At 43.5% G+C, this 13,470-nt stretch overlaps 1 protein-coding gene across 1 annotated transcript in view; it reads left to right on the top strand.

The window, feature by feature from the left end:
* The first annotated feature begins 3,025 nt into the window (after positions 1-3,025).
* Positions 3,026-13,470, top strand: part of Mtmr6 (myotubularin related protein 6) — a 36,457-nt gene continuing 26,012 nt past the window's right edge. Inside the window, exon 1 of the mRNA XM_032917650.1 lies at positions 3,026-3,198. Coding sequence (XP_032773541.1) covers positions 3,175-3,198 — 24 coding nt within the window. The 5' untranslated portion in view covers positions 3,026-3,174. The remainder of the gene's footprint in view (positions 3,199-13,470) is intronic.

Below are 13,470 nucleotides of genomic sequence, written 5' to 3'. Positions count from 1 at the left end.
AAGAAACAGGAGAGAGCATATGTCAGCAGCTTGACAGCACACCTAAAAGCTCTATATTAGAGGTCATGTAGCTCAGTAGTACTCTCACCTGCTGTGCAATACACGACATCGAAACACGTAGCTCTCGATGGTGTTAGCTGTATCAGAGGCTACTTTTGTCTGTGTCAAACTGCATGAGACTTTCAGCCTTTCACTAAGTTCTGTGCAGGAGTCTGAGGGATGGGTTTTAGGCCTCAGAGGGCTGGAAACTCCACCCTTAGAGCATGCTAACAGCCATTTTTTTTCATCTTTATTAACTTGGGTATTTCTTATTTATATTTCGATTGTTATTCCTTTCGGTTTCCTGCCCAACATCCCCTAAGCCTCCCCTCCCCTTCTAGGGTGTTCCCCCCCCCTCCCCCCACATTACCACCCTCCCCTAACAATCAAGTTCACTGGGGGTTCAGTCTTGGCAGGACCAAGGGCTTCCCCTTCCACTGGTGCTCTTACTAGGCTATTCATTGCTAACTATGAGGTTGGAGCCCAGGGTCAGTCCATGTATTGTCTTTGGGTAGTGGCTTAGTCCCTGGAAGCTCTGGTTGGTTGGCATTGTTGTCCATATGGGGTCTTGAGCCCCTTCATGCTCTTCCAGTCCTTTCTCTGATTCCTTCAACGGGGGTCCTGTTCTCAGTTCAGTGGTTTGCTGTTGGCATTCACCTATGTATTTGCTGTATTCTGGCTGTGTCTCTCAGGAGAGATCTACATCCGGTTCCTGTCGGCCTGCACTTCTTTGCTTCATCCATCTTATCTAATTGGGTGGCTGTATATGTATGGACCACATGTGGGGCAGGCTCTGAATGGGTGTTCGTTCTGCCTCTGTTCTAAACTTTGCCTCCCTATTCCCTGCCAAGGGTATTCTTGTTCCCCTTTTAAAGAAGGAGTGAAGCATTCACATTTTGGTCATCCTTCTTGACTTTCATGTGTTCTGTGCATCTAGGGCATTTCAAGCTTTTGGGCTAATATCCACTTATCAATGAGTGGATACCATGTGTTTTTCCATTGATTGGGTTACCTCACTCAGGATGATATTTTCCAGTTCCATCCATTTGCCTATGAATTTCCTAAAGCCATTGTTTTTTGATAGCTGAGTAATATTCCATTGTGTAGATGTACCACATTTTCTGTATCCATTCCTCTGTTGAAGGGCATCTGGGTTCTTTCCAGCTTCTGGCTATTATAAATAAGGCACTATGAACATAGTGGAGCACGTGTCTTTTTTATATGTTGGGGCATCTTTTTGGGTATATGCCCAAGAAAGGTACAGCTGGGTCCTCAGGTAGTTCAATGTCCAATTTTCTGAGGAACCTCCAGACTGATTTCCAGAATGGTTGTACCAGTCTGCAATCCCACCAACAATGGAGGAGTGTTCCTCTTTCCCCACATCCTCGCCAGCATTTGCTGTCACCTGAGTTTTTGATCTTAGCCATTCTCACTGGTGTGAGGTGAAGTCTCAGGGTTGTTTTGATTTACATTTCCCTTATGACTAAAGATGTTGAACATTTCTTTAGGTGTTTCTCAGCCATTCGGCACTCCTCAGCTGTGAATTCTTTGTTTAGCTCTGAACCCCATTTTGTAATAGGGTTATTTGTCTCCCTGCGGTCTAACTTCTTGAGTTCTTTGTATATTTTGGATATAAGCCCTCTATCAGTTGTAGGATTGGTAAAGATCTTTTCCCAACCTGTTGGTTGTCCTTTTGTCCTAACCACAGTGTCCTTTGCCTTATAGAAGCTTTGCAGTTTTATGAGATCCCATTTTTTGATTCTTGATCTTAGAGCACAAGCCATTGGTGTTTTGTTCAGGAAATTTTCTCCAGTGCCCATGTGTTCCAGATGCTTCCCCACTTTTTCTTCTATTAGTTTGAGTGTATCTGGTTTGAGGTGGAGGTCCTTGATCCACTTGGACTTAAGCTTTGTACAGGGTGATAAGCATGGATCGATCTGCATTCTTCTACATGCTGACCTCCAGTTGAACCAGCACCATCTGCTGAAAATGCTATCTTTTTTCCATTGGATGGTTTTCACTCCTTTGTAAAAAATCAAGTGACCATAGGTGTGTGTATTTCTGCAATCAAATCACTCTTTGTATAAGAGTAGAAATTTTGTACCATCTGTAAATACAGCACAATTTATAACCTATAGTATATGAAATCTGAGCTGAGGCAGTTCCTGGCATGAAGAACGTACATGTGTCGAGTGTTGAGAACTAAAGCTGATTTCAGAAGCAATGTGTGAGATAGGCTGCTCCCTTTAGATTGATCACATTGGGTTTTAAATTAAGTTTTAGTCAGTCTTTGGCCCCCAGGGTTGCCATGTACAGTTTAAAAGTGTTGGTTTAATTGAAAAGCCTTTTGCAGGAGGCAGCCAGAGAAGCAATAGAGAGAGCACACCATTGGTTAGAGAGGCAAACTGCCCATCCCAGTCATTTTTGTTTATTTATTTATAATCGGAGGTCAAAAAAAGTTTCAATAAGAATTTAAAAGATAAGCCATCTTTCCAACTTTGAGCAATATTTTCCAAATAAAAGAGACATTAATGTACCATCTTAAATTAAAGCGCAGCCTTAACTACACACCTGTAAGGGTTATATCCTGTCACTTGTCCACGAAGACCTTATAAAATGTACTCAGACTTAATACTGATAATCACAATAGTGCTTTATGGGTTTCTAAATATAATTTAAACTGTCTTGGTAATGGAATTCAGAGACAGCCAGTCTCTCACTCACTAGAGAATTAATTCCTTTTGGTCCGGAAATAACTTTAAACCTAGATATATGTTCTAGTTCCCCTTGTGCTGGTTCTTGGAGAGCTGAATACAGGGTCAGCTTAGTCGGCCATGGTAATGCCAGTCCTCCATCAGAGAGGGCGCTGTGTAAAATAGTCCATGCGTGCGATCCAGCTAGCGCACGCTCTCGATGGGCGACGCTCTGCCTGCTGTCAGGATCCCCTCTGTGGCTGGGATTTGCGGAAGTGTTTCTAGGCGACAGTGTTCTCAGACGACGCCTGCGCAGTGGCCGCCGCCGGCGGGGTGGCTGACGCTGCGGGGTTGAGGGAGTTCCTGCGGGTGGCTGTCACCGCCCCGTTCCTCTCCCAATGGTGTTCTCCTGAGGCTAGCTGCCTGCGGGCGTCGCCCCGGGATGGAGCACATCCGGACAACCAAGGTAGTCGGCGGGAGATCCTCGCAACTGCCGGGGTTCACCCCGCAGAGGCGAACGGGCAGTTTGGGGGTGCGGGGCCTCCGTTGCGGGTCGGCAGTTTGGGGGTGCGGAGGCTGTGTGGACGGCGCAGGCGCCTTGACTGGAGGTGTTTGGGGAGTCGGTAAACGGTGGCCGCCCAGCGAGCTTTGCGCTTTTGAACAAGACTGGGGCTGCTTTTTATTTTGGGGTCTTTCGGCCGATCGCCCCCAGCCTGGTGGATCCAGTATCCATCAGCACTGTGCTATGTGAACTAGTCTTGCTTTGGTTTAAGTACCCCACCAACTCTTTTCAGGGTGCAAATATGAGCGTATCCGAGGCCACTCTCTTTTCTAGTTCTCCAGCCACTTAGAGCTGGTACTTCTGTGCTTCCAACTTTAGGCATTGTCCTAAGTGTAGGGAGCCAACCTGATCGTGGTTATGCAGAAGGGGAAAGGCTGTGTCATATTGTAAAAGGTCCATGGAACTTTCCCAGAACTGAGCTTGCTTGTCAAGTCCGTGCTTAATTTTTCTGTGTGAAAAGAATTCAGAGAATGGCCAAACTTCAGCCTCAGACAAGACCAAAACAGAAGTGGAGATCAAAAGGCTTGAATAACCTTTTAAGATGGGAAAAACAACTCTGAGCTTTGCCAGAGCCTTAACTGTTACTTACTGCCTGTTCTAAAGGTCTTAAAGTTACAGGCCATTTGGGAACAAACTGAATTTTTTTCTTCATTGTTCTTTAAAACACTTCACATCTCCTGATGTTATGGATAGCATAACATGAATTTTTGCTAGACTTTATTTTGGAGTTTGCCTATACTATTCGTAGTACATGTGAAGGGTCTCCTTTTCCAAGATTTTGGTTTTGTTCGAGATAGGGTTTCTCTGTGTAGCCCTGGCTGTCCTGGAACTTGCTGTGTAGACCAGGCTGGCCTTGGATTTACAGAGATCTATCTGACTCCGCCAGCGCTGGGATTAAAGGTGTGTACCATCACTACCTGGCAGATTTTTTTTTCTTTAAAGAGAAGGAAAATAAAATAATTGGGGAGTTTTTAAGCTGCTGACATTTAAAATCTGGAAATGGGAGGATGATTCGATATTCAGCAGCAGCAGGTGCTAAGGGGGAAGAGAATGAGAGGGGGCTTGGAGCCCTTCTTGTCCTGTCACAGGGTCCTAACAGCTGTCAGCTCAGAAATTGACTGCCTTCTACTCTGAACCTCATTGCTTACTTACTGCTGCTGATCTCTCTCTCTCTCTCTCTCTCTCTCTCTCTCTCTCTCTCTCTCTCTCACACACACACACACACACACACACACACACACACACACACACACACACACACACACACACACACCAGTGAAAGCAAATGGAATCTAATGAACTAAGCACACCCTATTCCTTAGTGAATGGTGAGAGTGAGCACTGGCGGGAAAATCCGGATGATTCCCTTCATTAGTTAAAAGATTATCTCCTTCGATTTGTGAGGGAATGAACTGGCCTTTGAGGGTGTATATCTGTCGCTCTTAGGATCTCGAAGGTTGTTCTTGATTAAGCCTTACTTTTCCTGGTGGGGCCCATGCTGCTGTTAGGTAAGGCTGCTTTTTGCTTGTTTTTTTAGGTAAGACTTCTCTATGTCTTTCTAAAGGTTAAGAGATTCCAGTTGATTTCCTACTGAAGCTGCTTTTAAGGGAGCTCTTTGTTACTTTGTGTCACTGTCGTGGCATAGAGTCATTTCTCTGGAATAGTCTTAAGTGGTTGTGCATAACTGTAGTGGATCAGAGGTTTGCTAAGTATGTACACACTTGACTGACACTGGGCATCCCACAGCAAGAGCAAATGAACCTCACAATGTATTTTGATAATTGTTATATAGACTGTACCATTTCCTTCAATTATGGTTTGGAAAAAGAGCATAGTCTTATAAAATTGCTGTGAACAGGCCAAGTTTTTGTTGTGTTTTTTTTTTTATGCATACTCTTCGTCTAGACGTTTAAATTGCTGCAAAAAATTGTTTTAAACTCTGTGTAGTTTAGTCAGAATTGCTTGTAGGGCTGTCAGGATGGCTCAGTGTGGGTAAAGGACCTGACGCCAAGCCTGACAACCTGGACTGGTTCTCCAGAACCCACTGGTGGAAGGAGAGAACCAGCTTCTGAAAGAGTCTCCCTTACCTCCGCACAGGTTTCTTGGTCCATACATGCCCACCCCACCCTCAAGGAAAAGTAATAAACATTTTTAATTGGCTCTTATAATATGTGACTGTTCAGTGATTTTTTTTTAATGTTGTTTAACAGCTGTTTTTGAAAAGTAATGATTACCATCTGTTAGGCAATTCTGTCAGTGGACACACTTATGTAATAATTGTCATAATTTCACAATGTTCATATTTCACATATATGTTAGTTCATTAGCTCTCATCACCGTCAGGTTTACTTTTAATTACCAACTTGCCGCAGGTAGAATCGCTTGGGCAGGGAGTCCCAGGAGGGACTGTGCAGATCACATTGGCCGTGAGGGATTTTTTTCTTTTTGTCTTAATTGGCATGGGGTGGGAGGTCCGTCCTAATGTGGGCAGCAGCATTTTCGTGGTCTGGATCCTGAATGTACAAAAGAACCGAAAGCAAGGGGACACATTTGTGCTGTCTTCTGTCTCTGCTCTTGACCGTCGATGTGGCCAGCTTGCTCAAGCTGCTGCTGTGACTTCTCCACCATGGTGATTGTGATTTTAGCCAAATAAACCCTTGCTTTATGTCAGAGTATGTTATCACAGCAACAGACATGGAACCTGGACCGTCATTGATTTAATGGACCCTGCCAGTGGTTTTAGAATCTCCATTTATAGATGAGGAAGAAATTAGTAAGATTGACTGACCATGTGTGGCAGTTAGAATTCAAACTAATGTCTAAGTTCCAAAGGCTAGTTATGCTTGTCCTAGCATGAACAGTTGTAATAAAATTGTTAAATTGGTATTCATGTAGAAGACAATAGCTAAAAGGGCTTTCCTTCTCTGGATTTATCATATGTAATAGTTTTATATTCTTGTTTTTGTATTGTTTAGAGTTATCATTGTTTTGTCTTCTACTATTAGAAGTTAAATAACTTTCTAGCTCTAAAATTTAGTTGTTGCTGTGTCATTCTATTTTTATATCACATTTGCCTTGGAATAGGGTCTCTCACTGACCCAGATGCTCAGCCTTTCAGGCAGGCTAGCTTGTCTTGCTCTCCCAGATGCTCAGCCTTTCAGGCAGGCTAGCTCACTCTTTAGATGGCTTGTCTTGCTCTCCCAGATGCTCAGCCTTTCAGGCAGGCTAGCTCACTCTTTAGATGGCTTGTCTTGCTCTCCCAGTGTTGGGGCCACAGGCACAGGCACACATGACTACGGCTGGCTCTTTATATGGATGCTGGGGATTCATAGGTCCTTGTGTTGTTCTTTTTCACTGAACTATCTCCCCAGCCTTGAGACCTTAAGGTGTTTTTTTTTAATTATTATTACTTTTCATTAGATGCATTCATTTTTACGTGTGGGTGTTTTGCTTGTATGTATGTCTGTGCACCGTGTTTGTGCGTTGTGCCCAAGGAGGCCAGAAGAGAATAAGATTCCTTGGAACTGCAGTTACTGATGGTTGTGAGATGTTTGGGTGCTGAGCACTGACCCTGGGTCCTATAAAAGCAGCAAATACTTCTAACTAGTGAACTGTCTCTCTACCCCCAGTTTTGTCTTTAAAGATTTTCATATGTATGAGTGATTGCATGCCTGTTGCCCACAGAGGTTAGAAGAAGGCATTCTATTCCTTGGAACTATAGTTACGGATGAATGCTGACCACCATGGAGATGCTAGGAACAAAACCTAGGTTCTCTGAAGGGGCAACAAGTGCTCTTAGAACCAAGCCGGTTCTCTAGCCCCTGAAATCTTAGATTTTGAGGCATACCTGAACACTTGCCCCAAGTAGGATAGCATTTTGGCTGTTGTTAGTACCATCCCAGGCTACGGGTGAGAAACCTGTGGTTTGTCAAGATTAACTTGTCCTGTCTCTGTTAGCTGACTAGGAATTAATTATTGGCTTACAGGTTGCCTCTAGGAGCTGGGTTCTGAGCTCCAGGTCTCTCAGATACAAACCTTTTAACCTCTTAACAGAATAGTTATCTAGGGAAGAGGTTAGAGTGTGAAGGTAGGGCATGGAAATGAAGAGATGAATGAGAGAAACTAGGTGGTAAGGTTTTGTGTAGTCACCGGCTAATCATGAGGGTGCTGAGCTAGGGGAAAAGTCTGAGGAAGAGAAGCATGTATGGATGTCTAGGTAATCATTGAAAGTCTTTGTTGGGGAGAGCTTATATAAGAGAATACTTTGAGGCTCTGCAGATAGGTGCATGCAGAAGTGAGGTGGGAGAGGGTGAATTAAAATGGAGCCTAAGAGTCAGAGGAGCAGAGAGCATTCTTCCAGCCCTGATTTCCTCTCCATGCCCACTGTGCCCTCTCTGCCTTCTGCTTCCTCTCCGTGCCCACCATGCCCACCGTGCCCTCTCTGCCTTCTGCTTCCTCTCTGTGCCCACCGTGCCCACCGTGCCCTCTCTGCCTTCTGCTTGGGCCAGGCACTGTTGTAAATACTAGGAAAACAGGTAAATGACAGTGAGACACCAGAACTGCCTTGAGAAATGTATTTTGCAGTCAAGAGAAACAGCAATAGAGTTGATGGATTGGGTCTACTCTGTGTTAGATGGAGTACATGCTGAGAGCAAATAAAGCAAGCAGGGACCCTGGAGACTACCTGCGTGCCAGTGGGTGTGTGTGCAGGGTACACAACAGAAAGCTGTGCGTTAAATGTGGAACTGTGGAGGGGAAGGGGGTTCCCAGCAGAGGGAAAACTGCCCTTTCAGGCCTAGCAGCTAAAACTCACAAGAAAGCTGGGAGGGGTGGGTAAAGGACATGCCCACAGAATATTACAATCAGAAGACAGGCAACTTACTGCAGACTTTTGGAAGGCCACTGTAAAATCTTTTTAAAGAGTGTGCATTTGTGCAGGCAACACACACACACACACACACACACACACACACACACACACACACACACACACGGGGAGGGAGGGAGGAAGAGAGGGAACAAGGAGGGAGGCAGGGAGAGAGGGAGGGGTCAGGGAGGGAGGGAAGGAAGAACACTAAAATGGTTATAGGAGGTGGATCTTCTACACGTGGGTCCTGGGGTTGGCGGCAGGACTGCTGGGAGTGCCCTCACCCATGGAGTGGTTAGCTGGCTTCGTAAATCTTTGCTTTCACTGTGATAGGAAGCTGCGCGCTCACCATTGCAGAAAAACAAAGAGAAATAGAACTTAAAAGTTCCCACTGGATTTATGATCCGATAATACTCGTTTTCCTTCTTAAGAAGTCCATAATTGCTTCACTAATAATTTATGCTGCCAGAGGTCCTCCAAGCCGAGGGCACAGAACCCAAGAGCCAATGCCCTCACTTACTGTCTGCCTCGCACATACCAGGGTAAAGTCCTCTTCCTTTCCACAGCTAGTTCTTCTCAGAGATGTCTGTAGAAGGATCTGGAAGTCTCAGGAGATATATGGTCCCCGGTAGCTGACTGTGTGCTTTCTGCACAGGAGCCACAGCCCACAGCATAAGGGCTCTTCTTGATCACAGAAGTTTGGTCACAGAGAAGGAAAACAGGTGTCTAAACTTCCTATGCTCTAATTGTCTGAGTATGATGGCCTCTGTTTTTCATATCCAATGTCTTAATCAGTTAAGTTTGAGTTTCTCCTGTAAGCCCTTAAGGTCCCTGTAGTTGGCAACAGTTAGTTAAGTAACTTGGACTAGCACTCACTCCCATCACAGAGTGTCCGCACCTCCCAGTTTGTTTCTCCTTGCCCTATTGGTTTTCATTTTTTGCCATTTGTTTTTTCCGCATTTACTTTTTGCTTTCTAAGGATCCTGAGGCTGTTTTGATGGTGCCTCAAATAGTGACCTAAAATAGTTGTGGTTACTTTCAAAACAGGTACCTTAAAATATCCCCAGCAAGAGAAAGAAATTAGGGAAATGACACCCTTCACAATAGTCCCAAATAACATAAAATACCTCGGTGTGACTTTAACCAAGCAAGTGAAAGATCTGTATGATAAGAACTTCAGGCATCTGAAAAAAGAAATTGAAGATCTCAGAAGATGTAAAGATCTCCTATGCTCATGGATTGGCAGGATTAATATAGTAAAAATGGCCATTTTACCAAAAGCGATCTACAGATTCAATGCAATCCCCATCAAAATACCAATCCAATTCTTCAAAGAATTAGACAGAACAATTTGCAAATTCATCTGGAATAACAAAAAACCCAGGATAGCGAAAACTATACTCAACAGTAAAAGAACTTCTGGGGGAAACACCATCCCTGACCTCAAGCAGTATTACAGAGCAATAGTCATAAAAACTGTATGGTATTAGTACAGAGACAGGCAGATAGATCACTGGAACAGAACTGAAGACCCAGAAATGAACCCACACACCTATGGTCACTTTGACAAAGGAGCTAAAATCATCCAATGGGGGGAAAATAGCATTTTTAACAAATGGTGCTGGTTCAACTGGAGGTCAGCATGTAGAATGCAAATTGATCCATTCTTATTGCCCTGTACAAAGCTTAAGTCCAAATGGATCAAGGACCTCCACATCAAACCAGATACACTCAAACTAATAGAAGAAAAAGTGGGGAAGCATCTGGAACACATGGGCACTGGAGAAAATTTCCTGAACAAAACACCAATGGCTTATGCTCTAAGATCAAGAATCGACAAATGGGACCTCATAAAACTGCAAAGCTTCTGTAAGGCAAAAGACACTGTCATTAGGACAAAAGGGCAACCAACAGATTGGGAAAAGATCTTTACCAATCCTACATCCGATACAGGGCTAATATCTAAAATATACAAAGAACTCAAGAAGTTAGACTCCAGAGAGTCAAATCACCCTATTAAAAAATGGGGTACAGAGCTAAACAAAGAATTCACAGCTGAGGAATATTGAATGGCTGAGAAACACCTAAAGAAATGTTCAACATCTTTAGTCATCAGGGAAATGCAAATCAAAACAACCCTGAGATTCCACCTCACACCAATCAGAGTGGCTAAGATCAAAAACTCATGTGACAGCAGATGCTGATGAGGATGTGGAGAAAGAGGAACACTCCTCCATTGTTGGTGGGATTGCAGACTGGTACAACCATTCTGGAAATCAGTCTGAGGTTCTTCTACCTGAGGACCCAGCTAAACCTCTCCTGGGCATATATCCAAATGATATTTTAACATACAACAAAGACACATGCTCCACTATGTTCACAGAATCCTTACTTATAATAGCCAGAAGCTGGAAAGAACCCAGATGCCCTTCAACAGAGGAATGGATTCAGAAAATGTACATCTACACAATGGAGTACTACTCAGCAATCAAAAGCAATGATTTCATGAAATTCATAGACAAATGGAATGAACTAGAAAATATCATCCTGAGTGAAGTAACCCAATCACAGAAAAACACACATGGTATACACTCATTGATAAGTGGCTATTAGCCCAAAAGCTCAAATTACTCAAGATGCAATCCACAGACCACATGAAGCTCAAGAAGAAGGATGACCAAAGTGCAGATGCTTCACTCCTTCTTAAAAGGGGGAACACAAATATCCATAGGAGGGGATATGGAGGCAAAGTTTAGAGCAGAGACTGAAGGAACAGCCATTCAGAGCCTGCCCACATGGGTCCCATATATACAACCACCAAAACTAAATAAGATTGTTTAAGCTAAGAAGTGCATGCTGACAGGAACCGGATATAGATCACTCTTGAGAGACACAACCAGAGCATGTCAAATACAGAGGCAAATGCTAACAAATAACAGAGGTAAACCAGTGAACTGAAAACGGAATGAGAGAAAGGATTGGAAGAGCTGAAGGGATTTGCAACCCCATAAGAACAACAATGCCAACCAACCAGAGCTTCCAGGGACTAAACCACTACCCAAAGACTGACCCAGAGCTCCAACTGTATATTTAGCAGAGAATAGCCTTGTTGGGCTCCAGGGAAGGGGACCCCCAGTGCAGGGGAATGTCGGGGGTGGGTGGTAAGAGGGGTAGATGGAGGGAACACCTTTTTGAGGTAGGAGGAGGGGATAGGGGGCTTATGGATAGGTAACCAGGAAAGGGAATAACATTTGAAATGTAAATAAAGAAATATATCCAATAAAAAAACAAACAACAACAACAAAAACAAACAAACAAAAAAAACCCCAAACAAACCAAAAAATATCCCCAGCCAAAGCCTGGGTACCTCTGACAGGTGGAAGAGGGGAATGGGAAGGAGCTGCTGGGCTCTAGTCTGGCTTTTAATTTGTATTCCAGTGATTGTAGCGAAGAAAAGTTTTTGGAGGAGGATTTGCAGTAAAGGGTAGAATGATGAGTGTGTTCCCACAAACTACTCATTCTCCAGAACTTCAAGGAGAAAGTAAATGTCCCGGTTCATCTCAGGTTAATTAACATTCAGATGCTCAGACACTGTGGAAGCTGCTAGTTAGCTGTAGTGGTTTTCAGTGTTGCGTTTCCTTGGTTTGATATAACCCGGCTCTTACTAAAGTAGTGATTAGCTCTCCATCAACAGTACTCGAGATGCTTTTCTGACTCATTCTGTCCTGTGTGTGCCCAGTCTGACAAGTCAACAATAATGAATAAACAGTGTCCTCCATTTCGGAGTCTTTTTTTCTCTTCGCACCAGTTCTGTTATTAGACAAAATGGCCTTTCTGCCCTGCTTCCTTCAGGCTCCATTATCTCTCCCAGCCACACCTACATGGTTTTCTTACTTTGTGATGGTTTCCCCAGCCCTGCATTTTCTCTGTTGATGCTGTGGTGCTGGTGTCGGTACTGTCATGGACTACTGCACTCAAAAGCCTGTGTGTGTTCCTTCCTCAGATGAGACGCTGGTGTGTCTCCTCCACCAAGAATTCTGTTTCCTCTGTATCACTCTCAATGAAGAGAGTGCTTTAATTCTTGCCCTCAACACTGTGTATTAGAGAAAGTTTATTTTACAGCTTCTAGTACATTAAGTACTACATTTTCTTTTTTTAAACAAATTATTTTCTTGATACTGTGTATTTATATACATGTTCAAGAATTTGGAGTGAGTGTGCATGTCTATGTGTTTTTTTTTTTTATTAAAGGGCCAACATTATAATGAAATCATTTAAAAAGTGGGAGAATTAGACATGCTGAGCCTTAGGTGTTTAGGGTAATAGTCTAAAGGTATACAGGGAAGCTAGCTGTGTGGGTTGAGGGGGAGAATTCAAACTGGGAATTAGATGGAAAGTTGGGTAAGAATGAACAGAACTTCTTAAATACTGTGTTGGTCTCCATTTGTCCATTACATGGTAGAATTGAGGTGAGGCTAGGGACTGGCACCTTTGCAGTTTGGGAGGTTTTTCCAATGAACAGCTGGACCTCTGATCTTGAACAGAGCCAACCAATTTAAAGATCTAACTCTGAGGGCAGGAGATACACAGATTCTTACATCATTTTCAACTGAAATCATCACCTGATATACACCCATAAGGATCCTATAGCTCTCCACAGTGCTTGGAGACAACACTTGTATTCTGGAGTACTCTAAAACAGAATTTTTGTCTGATTGAGTAATGATGTAGGGACAGAGAATTAGACTTACCAGTAAGAATTGTATTTCCAAAGTAAATAGGTAGATAGATGGATGGACAGACAAATAGTAGAACAAGCTCAACAATCTGTTCCCTAGTAATTTTTCTACTTCCTTTTAATTTATGGCTCATACATGGATTCCTGAATGAATATTTCCTGGTTAGCTACTGAAGAAGGTAAAGGCAGCAGGGAAAGAAACAGAATAATGAGATAAAGAAGAATCCTAGTTTATAAATCCTTTTAATGATTTCCACAAGCCCACTGGTATACTGTGGTTTCCTTCCATTTGCTTTTCCCTTATGAGAAGCAAGTTCTCCGTGGCAGTTCATCTGGAGTGAGTAAACCTCCATTGTACCAAACACTGTGTTAGCCACCTGGAGGGATTCAGGAAGAACAGAGACAGTGCTTGTCCTGAAATATACACTAGGTTTTAGCCGGAGAATCCGACACTTGAACAGGCCTTCGTTTTAGCACAGTGAGTACTCTGATATTGGTGGAAGGAGCAGAGCGTGAAGTAGCTGAGTAGGTCAAGAAGTCAGTAGGATGATTTCCAGTGCTGGCGACTAGA

The sequence above is a fragment of the Rattus rattus genome, chromosome 12 (assembly GCF_011064425.1).
Source record: "Rattus rattus isolate New Zealand chromosome 12, Rrattus_CSIRO_v1, whole genome shotgun sequence".
In the NCBI taxonomy this organism is placed as follows: Eukaryota; Metazoa; Chordata; class Mammalia; order Rodentia; family Muridae; genus Rattus; species Rattus rattus.
This window is presented reverse-complemented; position numbering and strand designations above follow the sequence as displayed.